This window comes from Lissotriton vulgaris, chromosome 9 (genome assembly GCF_964263255.1).
Source record: "Lissotriton vulgaris chromosome 9, aLisVul1.2, whole genome shotgun sequence".
NCBI classification, from domain to species: domain Eukaryota; kingdom Metazoa; phylum Chordata; class Amphibia; order Caudata; family Salamandridae; genus Lissotriton; species Lissotriton vulgaris.
This window is the reverse complement of record NC_141697.1, coordinates 72,082,444-72,104,947: the sequence shown is the minus strand read 5'-3', so window position 1 is coordinate 72,104,947 and position 22,504 is coordinate 72,082,444. Positions and strand designations below refer to the sequence as shown.

Here is a 22,504-nt window from a genome sequence, read left to right as displayed (position 1 = left end):
GAGCTGGGCATGTTGGGTGTGCATTGATAATGGAGGAAAGTGCTTTAAACCAACCAAGTGGTGATACTGGGCAGAGGATTAAGTGTTCTGAAGTCCAATGTTTAGATTCCTTCTACTTCAAACTATCAGCAGATTACCTTCTTTGGGACTGTCTGCCCCTGCCACAACCCCAAGTAGTCAAGTCAAGTCAAGTCATAGAATTTGTATAGCGCACTACATACCCAGAGGGTTTCAAGGCGCTTAGGAAGGGGGGGAGGATTACTTGTCAAATATCCACGTTTTAAGTTGTTTTCTGAACGCTAGGTGGTTCTGGGTGAGGCGAAGGTAAGCGGGGAGTGAGTTCCACGTTTTAGCAGCCAGGTATGAAAAGGATCGGCCTCCCATGGTGGTCTTGTTGATGCGAGGAACAGTGGCGAGGGCTTGGCTGGAAGAACGTAGTTGGCGGGGGGGGTGTAGAAGGACAGTCGTGAGTTGAGGCAATCTGGTCCGATGTCGTAGAGTGATTTGTGTGCGTGGGTAAGCAGTCGGAAAGTGATCCTCTTATTTACGGGTAGCCAGTGGAGGTCTTTAAGGTGACCAGAGATGTGTTCGTTGCGTGGGATGTCTAATATGAGCCTGGCTGAGGCGTTTTGGATTCGTTGGAGTTTCTTCTGGAGTTTTGCGGTAGTCCCCGCGTAGAGGGTGTTTCCGTAGTCCAGTCGGCTCGTGACCAGAGCGTGGGTGACTGTTTTCCTTGTTTCGGAGGGGATCCAGCGAAATGTTTTTCTGAGCATGCGAAGAATGTTGAAGCAGGATGAAGAAACGGCGTTGACTTGTCTGTTCATTGAGAGTGAAGAGTCCAGGATGACGCCAAGGTTCCGTGCGTGGTCTGTCGGGATGGGTGCTTTTCCGAGGGCTTCCGGCCACCAGGAGTCGTCCCATGCAGAGGGGGATGTACCCAAGATGAGGACTTCTGTTTTGTCTGAGTTCAGTTTCAGACGGCTTTGTTTCATCCATTCGGCAACTTCTTTCATTCCTTCGTGTAGGTTAGTTTTGGCGGTGCTGGGGTCATTGGTGAGAGAAAGGATCAGTTGAGTGTTGTCCGCGTAAGAGATGATGTTGAGGTTGTGTTGGCGTGCGATGGCCGCGAGGGGGCTCATGTATACGTTGAAGAGAGTGGGACTGAGTGAGGATCCTTGTGGTACGCCGCAGATGACTTCAGAGGCCTCGGACTTGAATGGAGGAAGGCGGACTCTCTGGGTTCTTCTGGTGAGGAACGAGGTGATCCATTCAAGAGCTTTTCCTTGGATTCCGATGTTATTGAGGCGTTGTAGAAGGGTGTTGTGGCAGACTGTGTCGAATGCTGCAGAGAGGTCGAGGAGGATGAGGGCGACTGTGTCTCCATTGTCCAGTAGAGTTCGAATGTCGTCTGTTGCTGCGATGAGGGCGGTCTCAGTGCAGTGTTTTGCTCGGAAGCCAGATTGTGAGGGGTCGAGGGATTTGTTGGCTTCGAGGAAGGCGGCGAGCTGGTTGTTGACGGCTTTCTCGATGACTTTGGCCGGGAATGGAAGAAGCGAGATGGGGCGGTAATTTTTGAGTTCGGTGGGGTCAGCAGTGGGTTTCTTCAGAAGGGCGGTGAGTTCAGCGTGTTTCCAGTCTTCCGGGAAGGTGGCAGAGTTGAAGGAGCAGTTGATGACGTCTCGGAGGTGCGGTGCTATGACGGAGTCTGCTTTGTTGAAGATGTGGTGAGGGCATGGGTCTGTGGGGGATCCTGAGTGGATGGAATTCATCAGGCGGATGGTGTCCTCAGTGGAGATTGGGTTCCAGGCGTTAAGGATGTTCATGGGGGGAAGATGGTCAGCAGATGGTAGGGTGGGATGGTTTCCGGGTTGGTTGTCAAAGCTGTTGTGGATGTCTGCAATCTTGTTGTGGAAAAAAGAGGCTAGGGAGTCGCAGAGGGTTTGAGAGGGTGTGATGTCGTTGGAGTTGGATGAGGGATTGGAAAATTCCTTGATGATGTTGAAAAGTTCCTTGCTGTTGTGGGCGTTGTTGTCAAGTCGATCCTTGAATGCCCCACACCTGACCAACTTCCTTATCCCATACCCAAGCTATGGGTATGGGATATGACTCTTGAACAAGAACAACTCAAAGAAATGGGCTTTTCCAGAAAATATGAATTTTATCACCAGTAAATGATTATTCACTTTCTTGTCCTTCCTAGACCTAAAAGATTGCATCTCTGGAGAACCCAATAGAGCCCAACAATATGGAGATATGAGGATTTGTATCCTGCAAAGCAACAAACCAGTAGTTAGACTTCCTTCACCCCTGATCTCACTAACAGAAAGCTCATGGAAGATCTATGTTTCTTTGGAGCACAGTAACTATTTTGAACAGCTTATACAGACTTTGTAGAGGGATGCCTGGCAGCCAGCATGGTATCCACAACATTGGTAGGAAGATCAAACCCTTGCCACTCAATTTCCATACATGGAGGTGTGGAATGCGCAGGTTCGGGCCCATGACTCTGCCCAGCTGCTGCAATGGGAGATGCTCTGGATGGGATATCTTGATCTGAGGACAGATGCTCATGCTCAGAAGATTCCATACTCTCCTAGCACAATCCGGCAGCACTAGGATGACTTGGGCCTGGTCTGTTCCCGATCTTTTTCGAAACTTAGGTAGGTGAGGCAGCGAAGGAAAGGCATATAGAAGTGCCGTGCTCCACTTTATCGGGAATGCATCTCAGAGAGAGAGGCTTCTTGGAAACTCCAGTGCACATGTGTTTTGACACTGTGCGTTCTCAGCAGTGGCAAAAAGATCTAGCCAGTGTTCTCCACATCACTGGAGGATGTCTTGTACCCATTTGGTGTGCAATCACCATTTGTGAACTGCCAAGCACTGCCAGCGGAGTCTGTCCATCCTTGCATTCAAAGGTCCTGCCAGGTGGTTCACGACCAGTGAAATGCCCTGGTGCTCCAGCCAGGTTCAGATATGAAGTGCATGCAGTTAGATGACCAAAGACCTAACCCTACCCTTAATGTTGCAGTACTACAAGGCTGTGGTATTTTCCATGAGAACCGGAACCAGCCTCCCTGTGATGGATGGTAAGAAGGCTTTTAGTGGCGGACGAAAGGCCTGCAACTTCAACAAGTTGATGAGGAGACAGGTCTCTGCCTGAGAGGAGTCTCCTCTGATCTCCACCTCTCCCAGATGACATACCCATCCCAGAAGCAACACATTTGTCATACCGTCAGCTCTGGGTGGAGCAAGAAGAGGGGTCTGCCACTGGCCTCAACTGAGCTATAGCAGCCACAACTGCAGATCTTTTGCTGCATTATCCAAAGCCTGGATGGAATCAGACTGGTTCGCCTGATGCTAGGCCCAATAAGACTTCGGGTTTCACTGCAGACCCCTCATATGTCACCCTGCATAATCGCCGAGCAGAAGGCAGTAAGCCAAGAGGCACAGAAGCCTTGAACCCACTTTCACGAAGACATTAGGACCGAGGCTGAAATGTCAGGATTGTAGCCCAAAAGTCCTGAATTCTCTGTAGTCGAGGGAAGATGCTAAATTGTACTGTATCCTGGACAACTACAATGAAAGGGAGCCTCTGCAAAGAGGTCAGATGTGACGTTGGCATGTTAACAGTGAATCACAACAATGTCAAGAGGTACGATGCCATGTGGAGGAGCACTACGACTGTGACGAATATGCTTTCAATTGCCAATTAAAGTAGGTGAAACCCGAAATCCCTAACTTATGAAGGTGTGCTTCAACCACCACCATCACTTTTGTTAACACCTGAGGGGCATGGGTGAGGCCAAGAGGAAGCACAGTAAATTGAAAAAATGCTCTTCTTTAGGCATTATTTGTTATTATTAACATTTTCCTATCATCTCTGCTATACTCATTGATATTGCACAAAATACCCATTACAAAAAAAAAAAAAATGACTCCTTGCCCACTTTGAACCACCTTCTGTGGGCCTGCAGGATGAATACATGAAAGTAGGGGTCCAAAGATACCATCCAGTTGTTGAATCAATAACAGAAACTGGGCCATACTGAACATTTTTTAATTTTCATTACTTAAGAAGGCGTTCAAAAGAGGACGAAAGCCTCCATTCTCCTTTGGCAAGAGGAAATAGCAGGAGTAACAGCCAGTTCAGGGCCAAATCCTTCTATGTGGCTCCTTTGGCCAAAAGTCTGCACTTCATGGAGCAAGATAGACATGTGCTCCTCAGAAAGACAATATGATGTGGGCGGAGATGCACCAAGTCTAGGAGGAATTGCAGAATACAGCCCTACTCAACAATCTGAAGGACCTACCTGACGGATGTTCTATTTCGCCACTGTTGGAGAAAATGTCTGATCTTGCATCCCACAGGGTGGTTGTGTGCCATTAAGGGCTTGGAGGCTGATGCCGCAGGGGTGGAAGACTGGTAGTGTTTTACCCCTGGAGGCCTGGGCACTGTCTGCTTGTCTTCACCCCCACCCTTGAAAGAACTGTGATGCCTGTTGCAGAGGTGGTGTGCCTAGACATTGCTGGCAAACTACCCCTCTGAAGTAACCTTGAAAGGGGCAAAACTGTTGAGGATAATGTCTCTCAGGGGTAGAATGGTCTAAGGAAAGTGCCGTGCCCCAGTTGAATCTGCTTTTTCACCAAACAGGTGAGATACTTTGAATGACGTGCCCATCAGAGAGGCTTGTACATCACCAGAGAAACCAACGGATCTCAAAGCATGCTGCTGAAGAACCACAACTGCTCTGCCCAATCATCCTGTCGTGTCCACCCCAAAACAGATAATATATTTTGTGGTATACTGACCACCTTGGATGGTTTGAACAAGGTTGGTCTGAAATTCAGTGCCTGCCAGCAAGATATCGCCAACTAAATTCCATAAAGCGTGGGAATATATACCTCGCAAACAGATGCCATTGACTGACTGGAGGGTAAAGCTAACTGGGGAAAAATCTGCTCCCAAAATCACTCGATTCGTCTCCACTCCCCAACAAAGGGAGTCATAGGGAATGAATTGGGTTTCACTCTATTGATGGAGACCTGACCCATCAAACGTTCTTGTGTAAGTCAGGGTTGCCTGGCGCTGGCCAGTGGCATTTGGCAATCTACTTGTTTACTGGTAGACAGGAAGAAAGCTTAAACTAGGAGCCAATAAGGGTGTTGTTCAGGGCTTCATTGAATGTAAGTAAAAGCTCTGACAACGTTTTTCCAGGTTGCATACCTCTGTCAGTGATTAATTTTGACTTCCCGGGTTGTACATCTAACCCCTCTGCCTCCCATCTCAGTACCAAAGCAAAGCATACACTCTCTTCTGTTGTTGGCCCAGGGGAGAACACAACCCAGTGTCCAACCAACCAGCCTCCTACGGGTCCAAATAGAAACGATCATGATGATAGTGTGGGGGAAAATAACCTCCCTCATCTCCACTGTCATCTCCAAAGGCTTATTTGACCTTAAATGCTGTTGAAGCGCTGGGGTGCAGCTCTGAGCTAAAGGAATGGTTCTGTTAGAATCAGACTGGACTGTCTGGGAATGAGCTGGTTGAGGCTGAGACGAGTTCTGCTCAGAAATAATATATAGATAAGAGTGGCAGGACTGGGACGAATGGCGTTTAGCCTTCTTAAGCTTCTGCTTACTTAAAGACTAGAACTGCAAATGAAGTTCTGTTGCAAGAACACCCCAAAGAACAGTAAGAAGTCTGCAACATAGGTTAAATGGGAGCAGAAGTTGGATGTCTTCTTTCTATGTTCAGCAACGTACAGCTTCACTTCCAGTTCCCAAATCTCTTATGGGTTCCTAAAGGCACACTCCTTGCAGGACTTTGAGTTGTGTTCTGAACCCAAACACCAGTCACACCTCATGAGGCCCTGTCCCTACAAGAGTTAAACCCATTAGTTTTCTGAGGGGACATGATTCCTTTGAACCCTGTCAACAAATAGAATATTGAACAAAAAACTCATCAACTGATGAAGAAAAAGTTGGAATTAGGTATTGCATCCACCAAGGATGGCCTGGAAAGAAAGTCTATATGCAAGGGTGGCTGCATCATCATGTCCAGAGCAGAAGGAAGTCAATGCAGGGGCGCGCAGCTTTGCCTACCAACATGTGGAAGCAATGCTGTATAAATCTTCTGACACCTGGAGATAATCCAGTCTGGCCCCTAGAGATATTCTAAAGATGAGGAATTTGCGGTTAAAAATATCCATAAAAATTCTGCATCCATCAGTCGCAGCACAGTTGGAATTCAGTCATTTCTAGTGGCCAATAGTTACCTAGTACACTCCAGGAGATTTTGGAGTTGTTGGGAAAAACTAACAAAATATGGGAGTTGAGCTGTGGGTCCTCGCCGAAGGGTGTAGAAAGGAAAGAAAGAAAGGAGCCGAAATCAGTTATTAGGGGTGTGAGAAAGTGGCTCTATATATACTGGAGCAAAGTAAGTTACAGTGTGTACAGAGTCCACAATCCCCAGAGATATAACAGAGGTTAAAGTGAGGGCTGACCTTACTCTCCAAAGTGGTAGTTTGATCAAGCAGTAAGGCAGTACCAGAGGACAATTGTTTTTATATCAAAAGATATAGTTGTTATCGGCTATGTCCTCTCCTAAGGTGGTCGCCATTCGTGCAAGGCTACGACTTGTTCAATAAAAAAATACTACACAGGGTTTATGTCACGGGCCCCCATCTTGTTCACATGGGACTGTCTGATACCGAATTGTGTAGAGGAAAATGTGGTCTTGTGGGGACGTTCCTCCACATCATCTGGGAGTGTCACTATATTTCTGAGTATTTTTTTTGTCAAATCTGTTTATTAGCATTTCTCAAAGTTTCCAGATACAGTATAAATAACAGTCAGCTTGTCATGACATTCCGGCCATGCCGGTACAGCAGTCAAGATTTACAGATCGATACAAAGTGAAATCTTGGAGCCATGCTGACAATGTCTCTGGAATGAAGAACATGTGCACATACCAAACAATTGCAGATAAGGCCCTGTTCGGCGCCCTAAACATTTGCTCATATCAATCTGTTTGTTCAATCTCGCACAGTATCGTGTCTATGGGGTGGATCCTATAACTATGGACTTGCGCCTAGAAATGACATTTATCTAATAGCTAAACAAGAAAAAACCCTAAACAATAGCGGCAAAACACATACATCCGTGTGTGCTGATCCCCCCCTGTCCCATGCCCCCCCAGGCGCCCGTCCCTGTGTGCAACTACATCCGTGGACAAATACGTGTCACAAGCTCGCGTGTCTAAAGGCTGGAAGACTGCATGACAGGTTATCCGGGCAGCACATCAACCCGCGTTGTGTTCCAACCCCTCAGGCCATTGCCTAGGTCGCCACAGCAACCGAGTCACTAGCTCCCCCCGGCAGTTGCAAGGCAGTGAGCATGCTTTCCCATTGTTCCGCCATAGGTTCTTTTCGGAGCCCCGTCGTTCCCTCCCTTTGTATGGCTATCCATTCCGCCCAGGCCCACGCCTGAAGGAAAAAGACCCACGCCTGCGCAGCAGGTGGCTTGCGCGCCCTCCACCGCCTCGTGAGGAGGCGCTTCGCCACCACCAACCCCACGTCTAAGAAGCGGGAAGACGTTTTATCTTTGGGCGACCTCTTGAAGTGGTGTAAGACGTACTCAGGCCAGCTAAAGGGAATGGTGCGTCCTGTGCACCTCTCGAGTATTCCACGTATTGCGCTCCAGTAATCTGCCAGTCTAGAGCAGTTCCATAAGAGGTGGACCAGTCCTGTGTCTTACTCATCGCATCTGGGGCAGGACGCGTCTGAGCGGTGGAAGTACCTATTGATTAGCTCAGGCGTAAGGTAGGCTCTATGGACGATGAAGAGTTGTATCTGGCGGAAGCGCATATTGCGAGGAATGCGCACCGGGCTTTTAAGAACTCTCTCCCATTCCTTATCTGTTAGCGCCCGATCCAGGTCTCGTTCCCACTTGCCTCTGAGCGGAGCCAAGCTGAACTCTGTGCGAGCTCTTAGCGCTGCGGCAAACCAACGGACCAGGTGCCTACCCCTCCCCATAACGTGTATTGTATGGTTAAGTGTTGTTCAGGTTCTGTCGCCATGTCTCCCCATCTAGCCGCCATCTGTGCTACAAGCGAGAAATGCAGCAGGAAACCCTCAGGGGGTAGCCCATCCTCGGATACCAGTGTCTCATAGGCCACTAGCGCTCCATCCCTGAAAAGATCGCCCAGTGTCTGGATATCAGCTTCTCTCCACTGCCCCAACATGGGAAGCGTGACGGCCCCTCCACTCCCTGGAGAGCCCTCCAAAGGTATAGCAGGCGCGTACGGGAGCACTTAGTGAGGAACAGGGCTCTACGGAAACATTTGTACGCCACCACCAGTAGGAGCGGGGCGGGCTTCTCAGGCACGTCAGCGGGTTAAAGTGCTTGGTGACACGGCACAAAGAGTATGGCGGATCGATCGTAGCAGTGTCTTCCCTACCCCTATCTGCCAACCAGCGGGCAATCCATTGTAACTGCGCAGCCAGGTAGTAGTGCTCAAAACAAGGGGCGGCTAGTCCTCCCCTGTCCGTTGGTAGAAACAGTTTCGTCAGCGCTAGCCGATATCGGGATGCGCCCCAGATGAAGTCCCGCAGGACCGTGTTGAGCTTTGAGAAGAAGGGGGCCAAAATAAATAGTGGCAGATTGACAAAGTAGTAGAGGAGCCTGGGAAGAATGACCATTTTGGCAAGGGCTACTCTGCCCGTGATTGGAAGCGTGGACCAGAAGCTTATCTGAGATCTGAGCGCAGTCACCGCCCCTCCCAGGTTTCCGTCGAACAGGTCAGCTGGTTGACGATAGATCTGGATCCCCCAGATAGCTAAAAGTATCAGCCTTCCATTGGACTCTCGTGCCCCCCAGGCAGTACTCCGGGTCCCCCACCCCGCTGTCGAACGCGTATAAACAGGACGTGGCCACGTTTACTCGAAGCACCGAGATTTCTGCGAACTGACTCAGCAGTTGGGCCAGCTGCTCCGGTATGCAGTTCACGTCTCGCACAAATACCAGCAGGTCGTCAGCGTAAAGCGAAACCTGGTGTATTGCGTCTCCCAGGGGGATTCCCGCGTCCAAGGTCTGCCGCAACACCGCCACCAGAGGCTCTATCACCAGCGCAAACAGTAGGGGCGACAGGGGACAACCTTGCCTAGTGCCCTTGCCCACCGCCACCTCATCAGAGATGTAGGGGCCCAGCCGCACGCGTACTACAGGGTTTTTGTAGAGAAGGTCGACCATTTGTAATAAGTCCACGTCAAAGTGCATCAACACCTCGGCTAAATACCCCCACTCTGGGCAGTCAAAAGCCTTTTCCAGATCGAGCACCAGGCATCCTGCTCTGGGCCACTGCTTTGTTGCCTCAGCCGCTATTCCGAAGAACTGCCTAAGATTCAAAGATGTGGACCGTGCCAGCACAAAACCATTTTGGTCAGCATGTATAAGGTGCGGACCCACCGGCGCTAGCCTTTCAGCAAGTAGCTTTGCCAGGATTTTGTAGTCTACGTTGAGCATTGCTAATGGCCTGTATGAGCCCAGTGCTGTGGGATCTCTATCCGCTTGGGTAATGAGACCAGGAAGGCCTCCTGCATGGACGGGGGGAGTGAGCCCTCATCAATTGCTTCGTTATACATGTGTAGGAGTAAGGGCGCCAGGGTGTCTCTGTAAGCCTTGCAGTATTCGGGCCCCGGTGTCTTCCTGGTTGCCAGAGCCTCGATCGCATCTCGCGCCTCCTCCAGCGTGAGGGGTGTATTAAGGATGGCCTGATGTTCCTCTGAGACCACAGGCAAGGTGACCGAGTCTAAAAAATGTTCTGGTGCCTGTCTGGGACCGGTTCAATGAGCCCTGTACAAGTGTGTGTAGTGTTTAACCAAGGCACAATGTATCTCGCGCTGCGTGTATACCACCTCCCTTTCTGCCGTGTGAAGAGCTCCTATGGGAGCACCCCGGCCTTCTCTTTGTATCAGCCAGGCTAGTAGTTGGCCAGCTCTATCCGCTCTGCCGTGTGTTCGAGCTGTGTGCGCTGCATAGTTATGACACCGCAGCTGTTCTATAAGAGTTGAATGTTTAGCGTGCAGGTCGCTCAGCGTGCGTGCGTGTTCCCCGGTCCCTTTGCCCTCCCTCTCGTACTGTAGGAGCTCATTTTCCAAGCGCATGAGTGAAGTGGACAGTGTTTTGCGTATGTTCCACGATGCTCCCATGCAGTGTCCCCGGATGGCTACTTTGTGCGCGTCCCATTTCATCGCAGCGCTGCTTGCAGACCCCTCATTAATCTCAAAGTAGTCGAGGACAGCAGTGCCCAACAAGAATCGGAACTCGGGATCCTCAAGCGCAGCAGGCTGCAGCCTCCACGTAGGCACTGGTGAGCGGTCCGCCTCCCAGTTAAGTCTAAGCCGTAGTGGGTTATGATCAGAATGTGTTCTCCCCAGGTAGTCTGATTCGGCAAGCAAGGGTAGCAGCGACTGGGTGCCAACTATCCGGTCTAACCGGACACGCAGGTCATGCACAGAAGAGTAGTATGAGTACACCCTGTCCGTGGGGTGCTGCACACGCCAGAAATCTTGTATCTCTCAGTGTGTGAGCCAGTCTCTAAACACTTGCGCATTGGACGACACCGTCGTGGCTCGGAGTGGGAGGAAGGAGCGGTCCAGTCCGACATCCAGTACCATATTAAAGTCCCCGCCTAACAACCAGGGGAGGCGGGCATATGGGTGTAGTACTTGATTCAGTGCCGCTAAGAATGAGGGATGGTCAGAATTTGGGGCATAGAGTGATCCCAGCAGGATTTCCTGACCGTTTAACTTTCCTTGCAGTAGGCAATACCTTCCCTCTGGGTCCACTTTTGCGTCTTTGCAAATGAATGGGACACCTGCCCTCACCCATATCAGTGTGCTGCGTTCATGCGCAGAGAAGGTGGTGCCATGAATTTGTCCCCGCCAACGCCTGCGGAGTTTATCAAGCTCGGCCTGTGTCATGTGTGTCTCCTGGAGAAGGGCGATCCCCACCCCATGTCGCTGCAGGTAGGAGAAAACTGAATAGCGCTGTGACGGTGTGTGCATGCCTTGGATATTCCATGTCAGTATATTAGTGTGCGTCATGTGTCTGCTTAAGTCGGGGCCTCCCGTTGCCAGGGGAGCGTCTCCAGGGGAGGCAATGTACAGCATCTGGGAGGAGAGTGGGGGGGGGGGGGGGGGGGGGGGGGGGGTAGGGTGGAATATGCTGCATGTTAAAGAGTAAACAATTAGTAAGAACATTGTAACTTAAAGGGCGAGGCCCGATGGGGCGTACGTCCAAACTTCAGCAAGATCCGCCCTCAAGAGAGGTAGGAAGTCAGCTCAGTTGGCTGTCTGAGTGAGGGTGCTGCCAACAACCCAATCCAAATCCCGCCCCAGTCTCAGACCCCTGATGTATAAAAAAAAAAAAAAACGCAAAGGGGATCTAATGCGGGCAAGTGCGTAGGGCCCTTGCGGGCCAGCGGAGGCGGAGCCCAGGAACCGGGCAAGCGTCTAGCGCTTTCCGTTACTGGCCAGCAGCCCCACTCTCATGTACCTCGTCAAATGTCAGCTTGTATCAGCATGCGCATACGTGCCAGGAAACCCCCTCCTCCCCTTCCGGTACAACATCAAGTACATCACCAGTGTATAAAGGATACATTAAACAGTGTACTCCGGGGCAGGGCCCCTACTGGGCCTTTGCGGACCACTAGTCAGTCACATGAGCTGGTCAGCTGTTTGGGGCGACACCACCGGCATGTTCATGTCCTTGGAAAGCACCGTGGACGGGGATGAGGAGCCACTGGTGTCTGTATCTCGGCGTAGCTGGAATTCTATGCGGCTGGCATCATTCACCACTCCTAAGGTCGCAACCGCATCAAGTGCGTCTTGTCGCTCCATTCTCCGCTTCTCTGGACTGGTCGCAGCAGGGCCCGGGCCATGACTGCTTCCTCTCTTCCGGCGTCTCCTCGAATGCTGTTCCTGCCATCCACCGTCTTCTGAGCTCGGGGGCCGTGCCCCCCTCGATTGACCTGACTTTTCTAACCAGTCCCAGACATCCGAAGGAGCATCGAAGAATCGGGCACCGTATTTTGAGATTACGTGGAGGCGAGAGTGAAATAGCAAGGCGTAGGGCAACTCGAGCTCCCTCAGCTTTTTCACTGACATGTATGTGTTCCTCCGCCCCTGCACTGCTGCTATATAGTCTGGGAAGAGCATCACGCGGCTCTTTCGCACTGTGAGCTCCTCTAGTTTCCTAGTCTCACGCAGTACCACATCTCGGTGGCGATAGTTTAGGAGCTTGAAGAGGAACGGGCAAGGTCGAGCTCCAGGCTTGGGTGCCTAAGCTGGCACCCTGTGCGCTCTTTCAACTGCGAAATGCAGGGACAGCACTCCCGGGGGTAGGTTCTCCTGCAACCGGCTCTCGGTGAAACGCTCCGGGTCTTTCCCCTCTACGCCCTCCGGCAGGCCAACCACCCGTACGTTGTTGCGCCGAGAGCGCCCGTCTGCATCCTCAAAGCGGTCTTCCAGCACGTGCATTCTGTCCATGATATCCTGGATTGCTGAGGTATGTGTTTGCACCACCTGTTGCAGTTCCTGGAGTGACTGGCGCTGCGTGGCAACCAATTTCGTCAGCTTGCGATGGTCAGCATGCAGAAGGGTAAAGTCTGAGGTGACCTTATCAATCCGGGCCTCCAGCGACGCTTTGGTTTGTTCCAGGGTGTTTCTAATGCGTTCCACCACCGCCAGCACAGTGTCTATCTTGGCAGCCAGGGCTGCAGTGGGCCCCATGTTTCCACTCTGATGCCCGCGAGGCGAGCCAGGATCTTCAGCCGCGTACTGCCGCTGTTGGGATTTGTCTCTTAGTCTGTCCATTGCCAGTTGTTGCGCAGTAGGCATCCGCAGTGATCACCAACTGTCAGCCCCCTAGTGAGAAATCACCATGTAAGGGCTAGGAAGTAGGCTCCCGCACCCACTCCGCTGCAGCTCCGGCCTCAGTGCGATGTGTCATGACCCCGCCAAGCGGCTATACTGCGGTGTCTGCGGGACTGGCGTCTCCTGCCGTGGGCGTCTCTCGCGGTGGTTCCGTTGCACCCCCTATCTTCAGGAGGGACTCTCAAACTCTCGCTGTTTGGCCGCCTTGCGCAAATCTCCGCACCAGCAACCTGCGCTCTTCCCGTGTTTAGAGTCTCTGTGCGCTACTGCTGTGTTGTCTCAGATTTGGTGTTTACCTTCAGGTCGCAAAATTCTGGTGCCTCCTATGTGCACGACTTGGGCCGCGTTTCTGGAGGGGCTTCCCAACTGTTTGGTACCAAACTTGTCAGTCTTCAGTGTAGCCATTATGGTGCTGTGGAGTTCGTAATGACATTCTCCCAGCACCATATACTCTTAATAGCATCACTGCACTTACAGTGCCCAGGAATGCCCCTGGGTACTGTAGGGGCACAGGGCTCATGCACCTGTGCCCACACCACTGGCATAGGGCACCCAGCTTGAGGAGTGACGGAGGTATGCCAGGGCAGTGGGTTTTGTGGGCATGGCACACAGGGATGTGTGCCATGTCGACTCTGTGTTTAGTTCTGTACTTAGACACTCAGCCTGCAAAGGCAGTGTGTGGGTGTCCGGGTACAGGGCCCCTAAGGGTGGCACAATAAGTGCTGCAGTCCTTAGGGGTCTTCTCCCGGTCACCAGGCCCTGGGTACCTAGGGTACCATTTACTAGGGGCTGATAGGTGGCCAGAAAGGCCATTTGGGTCTTGGGTTCAATACAGTTGTAGGGAAGGAACACAGCCCCTGGGTACCTGGTTGGTAGGAGCCCAGGGCACACTCAGTCAAAGCACATCAGCAGTTCAGAAACAAGTCGGGGCATACCAATGCTAGAACGATGGCACTTTCTCACAAGGGGTGATACACAGATGCAGCTCTGCTCAGTCATTTCTGGGATGGTGCAGAGTCACTGCTGAGCCATGAGACACTGAACAATTCTTCATCTCCAGTCTGGCTTTAAGGGATAAATTAAGGTGAGGAATCTGCAGTTAGAAGTATCCATTGTAAACCGTCTTGCGGATGGCCTCAATGAAGGGGAAAAATACATTTTCCCTTGGCTACCATCAAGAATAGCCAATCTGAATATGCTAGATGTTGAAGAAAAAGTGCCCTTAAGACGGGGTTTTGCATTTATGTTTTAGCCTTTGAGGACATACTCTGTAGAGTTTTTTTAGAGAAACAACTTTGTAATAAGATCTAAAAATGCACGCACAGACTTTATTCTATGGGGTTAAGGAAGCACATCATTATGCAACAGTATTTCCTGATCTGCCTACATATCCTCCAGTCCCACAGCCCCCATTTACTGGCAGCTGCAAAACGTTAGACTAAATACTATCCATCAGATGACATGAAACCGATTAAGCCTGATAGGACATGTTATCATTCATAATTTGGTCACACTGGAAGGGAGCCATGGCATGCAAGTCTGATCATATTAGAAGGCTGTGAAGAAGCGCAGATGACCAACGTGTGCGGACGTATGTAGGAGTGAGACAAAATTGAGGTATCATAAGCTTCAAACCTAACTATTCCCAATTAATTGGATGTTTTCAATAACACAGCACTTCAATTTCAAATTCTAAGATAACAAAATAGCAACAGCAAAGCTGTGAATGATTAATATTAATGCTCTCTGCTAAGGATCAAGATAACATTATGGTCATAAAACTTCTTGTTAGATGAAAGTTGCACCAAGAGTCAATATCATATTTAAATATTAGCAGAACATCTCAGACTTAGATGCCTCTTTATTTTTTACTTTCTTCGACTCAACTTTAAAAAAAAGAAAAAAGTCCAGTTACTTTTCCGAGGGAAGCTGTTATAAAATAGAATAACACGGAAATAATGGCCTAATTTGTATGAGGAAGCCACCTTCTTCTGGATTCATGATGTAGCATATTGTACAAACAAAATACATTTCCATGTGTTTCCAGAGGCTTGTCATCATCTTGCAGTCTTGGGTCTTACTTACCTTTATGACCCTAAAGCTGAGATAGCGCTTGTTGAGCATGATAATTTTATACTCGTTGGTGCCATCATCCATCACATGCCGAAGTGCAAGCAGAGAGGGCGAGTTGGACAAAACCGCATTTCTCCATGCAGGGTCTCCCTCATGTGCAATCACCAGATTTTGCTCATGTGACATGATGGCTTCATACAAGACAGCATGATCGTCATACTCATCTGGAGAGGTAAAGTGGTCCTAGGCAAAAAAGTATACAAGCAAAGAAGTGCATAAATCACTCTAAACTGTAGAAAAGCTGCACAAAACAGCAATTATTTAGCATTGTAGCATGGCACTACTTAATCCAAAATCTTTCATACACAAACAATTACATTCTTAGCTGGAAATAGAAAATGTACATGTTATGGGTTCTAATGTCAAGGACGAGACAACAGAATAGAGGATAGATGACAGGGCAGTAAAAACATTTTTACTGCCCTCACATTGGCACAAAGTCTTGGTAAAAGCTCCACTAGCAAAGAACTGGGTGACCACTAATTTTCAAAAGCAGATCATAGATTAGAGGTACTACATTAAACACTTTGATCAGATGCCTCGGATCTCCACATCTACCAGATGCCCACCCAAAACCAGAAGAAATGCATCAGTCACCAATGTTAGCTCTAGTTGGGATAAGCAGAGGGATCTGGTGTGGACTCAATTGCTGTACAACAGCCACCCCTGCAGGTCGTTTGCAGTCTCCTTCCAAATCTGGATTAGGTCCTAAAGATTCCCCTAGTGCTGGGTCTTCAGATTACAAAACAGATTAAAAAGATACTTCCCTAGGAGGTGCCTTTGCTCTGTTACTGCCAACCTTGTGTGCATTCCCAAAAAATTCAGGAGGACCAGCCATGGAGGGCGTGAGTTTATGTTTAGAGCAGCCCAAATCTGGAATCAGCTACCTTCCTCCATCAAATCCTTGACGGATCATCTACAATTTTGAAAAGCCCTGAAAACTTGGCTCTTCCTTAAGTAATTTCTGTTGATATTATGGCACTTTATGCTGTAGCACTCATCATTCTAGGTATGATCTCAGTTGCAGCTTTTTCCTTTCCCCTTTTCTTTTTCCCTTTCATTGTGCCCCGGTGAGCTTCTACCAGCGACCAGGATACCAGTATGGTCACAGTGTGCTTTTTAAATGGTTGAATAAATTAATATAAATACCCTGAATCTCCTGGAATCTATGCTCCTGTGGGAAGGAATGAAACTTCACCTTGTCCAGAATACCTCAGATGAAATGACTGTTTGCAAAGGAGTCAGGTATAACTTTGTCATGCTGATCGAGACGACTGCGTGGGGCGGGCCAGCCCTAAAGAGCCAGTCGTTTAGAAAGGTGAAGAATGGAATCCCTGACGATGCGCTGCAAGCACAGCGATCACTCTCAAACACCAGATGGACACTGGTGGGGCCAAAAGGTGAGCAAGATAAACTGAAAGTGGTCCTACCCATAGTGAACTGCAGTTAGCACAAGACAGGGATATGGAAATAAGCGTCCTGCAGATCTAATGCAGTCTCAAGGGCAGACAAGAGCTGGGCCAGAGTGAGCCTCTTGAATTTGTCCTTCCGCATGAAGGGGTTGAGTGGGTTAAGATCTAAAATAGGACAATTGCCTACCGTACTTTTTCGGCACAAGATAGCAGGATCAGAAAGGCCCAGTTCCCACCTCTCCAGCAGGAACCCGGCCTAAAGGGCCTGCACTTTCCGCTGCAAGAGGGACAGATAATCCTCCATCAGCCACTATGAAGGTGGTGGAAGATGCAGCAGGGTGAAAAGAAATAGAAGGATGTAAGCCCACAGGACAACTTGGGGAACCCACTTGTCAGAAGGGACGGCTTGTGTTGTATCTTACCTCCGACATGGTAGGTGTGCGCCTGGAAGGACACACTAAAAAGGATTTGCAGCTCTAGCATCTGGGAAGAGGGGAACTGAGCTACACACTGCCCCTGTTGTCCATGCAGTTTGTCGTTATTACTGCCTTGGCAACAAGTAGGCTGTAGGGTCTGCTGTGCTAGTTGCATGAGTGGGTGCTGGCTGTACAGAAATACCCAACCATAGCCAGAGAAGGGAGCAGAACTGCTGGTGGAAGTGATGAATTGAAAGAGACTGGCGAAAGGAACGCGCGTGGCCCTGCGGTCTTTAAAGCGCTTCAGACCCAAGAGGGCACATGGCATCGAAAGGGGTATCCATTAAGGAAGAATGGACATCCCCCAGAAAAGCGCTTAGACTTCATCCTGAGCATCACATTGGTACCAATTGTCTGACAAAGGCATTCTGTAGTGTCCAACCCACAAACAATTGTGAATTTAGCCTCATCGCGTCCATGTTATGTTATTTTTGTTATAGAAGGTTTACTTCAATTACTCACGAGTATCCTGGCGCGTATGTTTTTTGTTATATAATCCTGAATGGCTTCAGTAAAGGTGGGATAGAAGTCTTCAGGGAAAGCAGGTAACAACAGAATCCCAAGGATCAGGAGTATAGCTGCTCTATAAACAACTGGCGTTGAGGGACTATGTGTTTTCTTAAGGTTTCAAGACACTTGGATTCTCTATCGGGTGGGGTCGTAGGGAAGGCATTGGGGTTGACCTTACTTGTGGATGCTCGTAACACCAAACTCTCTGCAGTCTGATGTTGTTTTAGGAACGCCGAATCATATGGGAGGGCTGTGAAGGCTCGCTATCTGCCCATTTACCAGTGGTTCAGAACATAGCTTTGCCCAAGTCTCAAAAAGGGTGTCTGTGAGGGCCTCACAGAAATCTAACATGGGCTCAGTATTAGTCTGTCCTGGCTGGAGGCTCATTGGTTTCCCCTCCAAAGTGGGCAATTTGTGGTCAAGAAACCAGCATCACAACTGCAAAGAGGCACTTTCTTCAGTAAATGGCCCAGGTGGATTGGTCAGGCCAGTGTCTTGGGAAGTATTCAGTCAACTAGCACCTTGCGGATTAATCGGCTATGAAGGAGATATGAGTTCAGGAGTGAGACAGGAGGCATGTTTACACCCATGTGCCTTCTCAGCAAGTTGATAGTGGCAGAACTTGCCAGAGTCCCGTATGGACTTCTTGTGTTTCTTTTCTGATTTAACAGATAACGGTAAGAAAGATCTGCTGGGGGAATGACCTCGGGAGTGGGAACGATTATGTTACTTACCCAGTAAGCATCTGTTCTTGGCATGTAGAGCTGTAGATTCACATGCTTTGCATACTCCTGCCATCTAGTGTTGGGTATGGATGTTTTCAAGTTGTTTTTCTTCTAATAAGTCTTTCCCAGTCACGAGGTAAGGTGCTTCCTCCTTGCAGTGATAGTGTGCATGGGCATCGACTCCATTGTTAGATTGTTTTTTTCTGCCATCGGACGTGTATTGTTGCGCTCTAGTTCGAAACCATTCTTCGAGTTTCCCTCGTTGCACAATACTCTCTACCCTCGACGGTATTGTTCTGTACACGTTTCCCAACTCCGCGTATAGTTTCGGGCAACAAAATCTACTTTTCAATCGGAAAGCTTCGTGGGTGGCCTACGGGTCTAACCGCGTAGGTCCAGCTCTCCGTCGCTGGAATGGACAGGAGTCTTCCACTACTTGGCAATGCACAGCTTCGCCTCACGATCCAGAATGGCTTTCGTGTTCAAGGCACAGTCACTACAAGTCTTGAAGTTGTGTTCTGACCCGAAAGACAAATCTGGTGGGGATCTGTCACAGATATTTGCTTGCCACATTCACTACAATGTTTGAATGTTTTAAGGGGTAACATTTCCGTTGCGCACTGGTTATGTACAGAAATTTTTTAGAACCCAGCCTTATGAGGAGAATAGGGATAGCTCGGGATCTGAATCTGGTGGGTGGTGCAGAAAGAAAGGACGGACGTAAGCGCACATGAATGGCGCTTATATGCAACTCCGCATCTCACTTCTAGAGCATATCTAGATTGGGGAAGAGCTGCACAAAACAATTTACTGGCACGCAGGGGGTACTGCTAAAGATTTTTCGGTTCCAGTCTGACGCCTGAGGAGTAATCAAAAGGTAGGAAATCTGCAAGTTAGTAGTATCAATCAGAAAATTGCAATCCTGCTAACAACATTTTAAGGACTGTGCGTACGTGGTAAGAATTCCTCCTAAAAGCCCTCATTTAAAGTTAAGAATGCTATTTAAGGACAAAGAAAAATAATACCCTAATCCCAAAAGAGTCTAGCATCCTTAAAATATGACAAGTGAATTCAAAGCACTAAGATGACCCATCTCAATAAGAATGCTTACCTGATGTAGTTTCAGGGACATCCGTATTCCAGGAACAACCACTTTTCGCAGCAATTCCATGTCTGCAAAGATCCACTCGTCCCGAACGGAAGAGATGCGGAAATCTCCCTTGAACAGGGCATGAAGACCATACAGAAAAGACTCCAAATTACTGTCAGAAAAAGGGTAAAAGAAAATGTGCAAAGATCTCAATGACAAACATCCAATTGTGGAGGACAATGCACAAGGTGATATAAATCTTATGGGCAGCATCAGTTGGCTCAACAGAAGATGTAAAACTATACATAAACAATTCTCTCTTAATTAGAGTTTACAAATCTTAAAAATACTGAATCAATTTCCCTATGTTAAATTAAATCTTGAAAGTGCTTTAATGTCCTATACCATGCAACCGTTTGCTACATTTTGGGAGAAACAGATGTGTGTTACACCCATTGTTGATTATGCACAAAAGCTTGTGTTTTATTGGAGATAATACTATTATCCAAATCAATGGTACTCGCCGTATAAAACTAAAAGGATGAAAGCATGGGTGATTTAAACCTTCAATCATACTTTCATGATTCAACTGAACTACATTTCCTGGATATAAACCTCTAAAATAAAATCTATTTAAGGGGCTCTTCCCTCCACAAATCAAAGATATTGAAACATTTTGTCAAGATGGTACAATATTCAAGAGAAACCAGTTTAGAGTTACAGCAACCACAGATCTTGGAGCATATTCTTGATGTAATGGGAAAGACAACTTAATACTCAGATGTGCGGACCTACAATCATAATTGAGCAATAGTTCTACAAATGTAGTACATACAGTGAAGAAGAAATGACATGTTATTGGATAGAGAACAGCTAACTAGAATCGCTCTTGAATTGTATTATATAATGTATTGTTGCAGAAGCCAGGATTTCTTGGTGGAAGATACAATGAAATCTGCAGGAAACTAAAACATTGATGGCTTCAAAAGAAAGATACTGAGGAACAAAGGACTCATTTGCAAGGACCTTTTGTGCATCTATGTCCAACACAGGTATACGAAAATACCATCTACAATCATAGAATCTGGATCTGTTCAGTTGGAACATATGAGGAAAGTATTCCCAATTGTAATGAGAACTATGGGAAAAGGAAAGGATGAAATACAAGTTTCTTTGCGATGGAGAATGATCACAGACGAAAGAGCACTGGAGACGCACATGATAAACATCCAAATCACTCAAAAGTCCTGAACATTAGGGGTATTTACTAACTTGTCCATAACAAAGTGCATGACGAAAAACAGCAAATAAAGAATGGAAGACGCGTATAACAGAGGTGGGAAAATTCTTTTAACACAACCATGTTTCCAGGAGATATTGAAGACATTAAAAAAAAAAATCATGTGGATAAAGAGAATGCAGAGGGGAAAAGTATGCATTTGAGCTTTGCTCCCTCCACTCCCCCTCACACTGTTTATTATCTGCCTTTTATGTACAGAAACTCATTAGCTATATCTATGAATCCCCCAAAAGACAGTTCATCTATGAAATCCTTCTATGATGCCCATATTTATGTATGTTAATTCTTGCTCACATTTAAAAATGTCAGAAACCACACCAGGGGTGGTAGGTTTTCAGGGGGCACCTCTGAGGTGTCCTCTAAGTATATGATTTAATAAATCCAACACTGACATCAGTGTGGGTTTATTAAAAGGAATTGTTTGGTACTGAACACACCTGGGTTCAGTGAAGCCATCATGGTACTGGAGAAATCAAGTTGGCTTCCCTGGCACTTACAGTATTAAGATAGACAAATATTGTAGCAGCATATCTGCTCCTGCGAGTATGCCAGCACCTGAGATATAGTGCACCTGGCCTTAGGGTTTGTAAGGTCTGCGCGAGGGATGACTTACCTTAACCTTAGGCAGTGCTGCATTGCAATGGCACACAGGCAGGGTCAACTTTGTTGTTTTTGTCTGCACCAAGGCATGCAGGCTGCAGTGGCAGTTAGCATGACCGTGGTGAGGGGTCTCTAGGGGTCCCTCTTCCGTCCCAAAGCCCTGGGTACCAGGGTATCATTTACTTGGGACTTACAGGGGGTTCTGAAGTTCTGCCAATTTTGGTACAGTTTTAAGGAGCTCTGGCACAGGGGAACTGGTTGGCAGCGGCCATGTGCACTTTCAATCAAAACCACATCATGTTACAGGCAAAAAGTGGGAAAACCCATGTCAAAAGAGACACTTGCTCACAGCCAGCAAATAGAAAGCCAGAAAAGGTGAGCTACCAACCACAAAGCCAATGGTAATCAACGGGAGGATTGCATTCCTTGGTCAACTATCTGAAAGTCCCCAAGATGACTTTAACAAACCAGATATCTGCGCTGTCTGGTAGGGTGCGACCTAAAAAAAGCAGCTTTTAAAAGAATTTACAACGTCATTAGCAGGAGGCAGGAACGGATAGAGCTGGAATGTGCCCTGTTCTATGAGAGCTGTTAGAAAGTGTCCAACTATCACAGCAGGATCTACAAACAAGAGCAATTAAACAAAAACACCACCACTGAAGAGAACTAGCTTGTGTGCGGATGTGCTCCTTGTGAAAGAGAAAAATGCAGTCACAGAAAGTGAAGTTAGCCAGTGGGTTAAGTAGTCTGATCCATTGCCCCTTGCTGTATGCTGAAAGCCCCTTTAACTAGGTATGCTATACATATAATTTTTGTAAAATCAAATGATCTTGGCTACGCCAGACAAGAATGATAGCTTATCTTTCTAAATTATTGCAAATGCTGAACTGTGTATGGTGGCCTAATGTCATAAGGACTGAACTGTACATGACGAATAGTCTAGAACCTCAGCCATAAAAGATGCTGTAATTTGAAGAAGCTGGCCATGTCTTGCTCAAAGGTGTGAAACAGATCAGCTAGGTGCCCATGGATAAAATCTAGTGAGGAGGTTAGCCACGTGGTGTCCTAAAGCACATAACACACACAACTAACTGACTTCTATCAAAAGACTCTACACATAGATGGATGAAAGACAGATACTGAAAAATGTGTGCATTTTTCATTCCCCTTCAATTGGATAAACATTAACATAAATTAAGAATATTTGTACCTTGACATGTGATGAGAAGCGGTCCCCAATGCCCTTCTTCCGAGAACACACAGTCCGTAACACAGAGTAACCAGGGTGGAATTTGCATCAGCATCCAGTTGCTGGAGATAGAA

General features: G+C 48.0%; 1 protein-coding gene across 3 annotated transcripts in view; it reads right to left on the bottom strand.

The window, feature by feature from the left end:
- PCNX1 (pecanex 1) overlaps positions 1-22,504 on the bottom strand; it is a 580,339-nt gene that overhangs the window by 66,978 nt on the left and 490,857 nt on the right. For all 3 annotated transcript variants that reach the window (XM_086937052.1, XM_086937051.1, XM_086937053.1), the window contains exons 29-31: positions 22,392-22,492; positions 19,303-19,453; positions 15,021-15,251 (exon numbers count right to left, since the gene is read on the bottom strand). In XM_086937052.1, the coding sequence (XP_086793178.1) occupies positions 15,021-15,251; positions 19,303-19,453; positions 22,392-22,492 (483 nt within the window). The remainder of the gene's footprint in view (positions 1-15,020; positions 15,252-19,302; positions 19,454-22,391; positions 22,493-22,504) is intronic.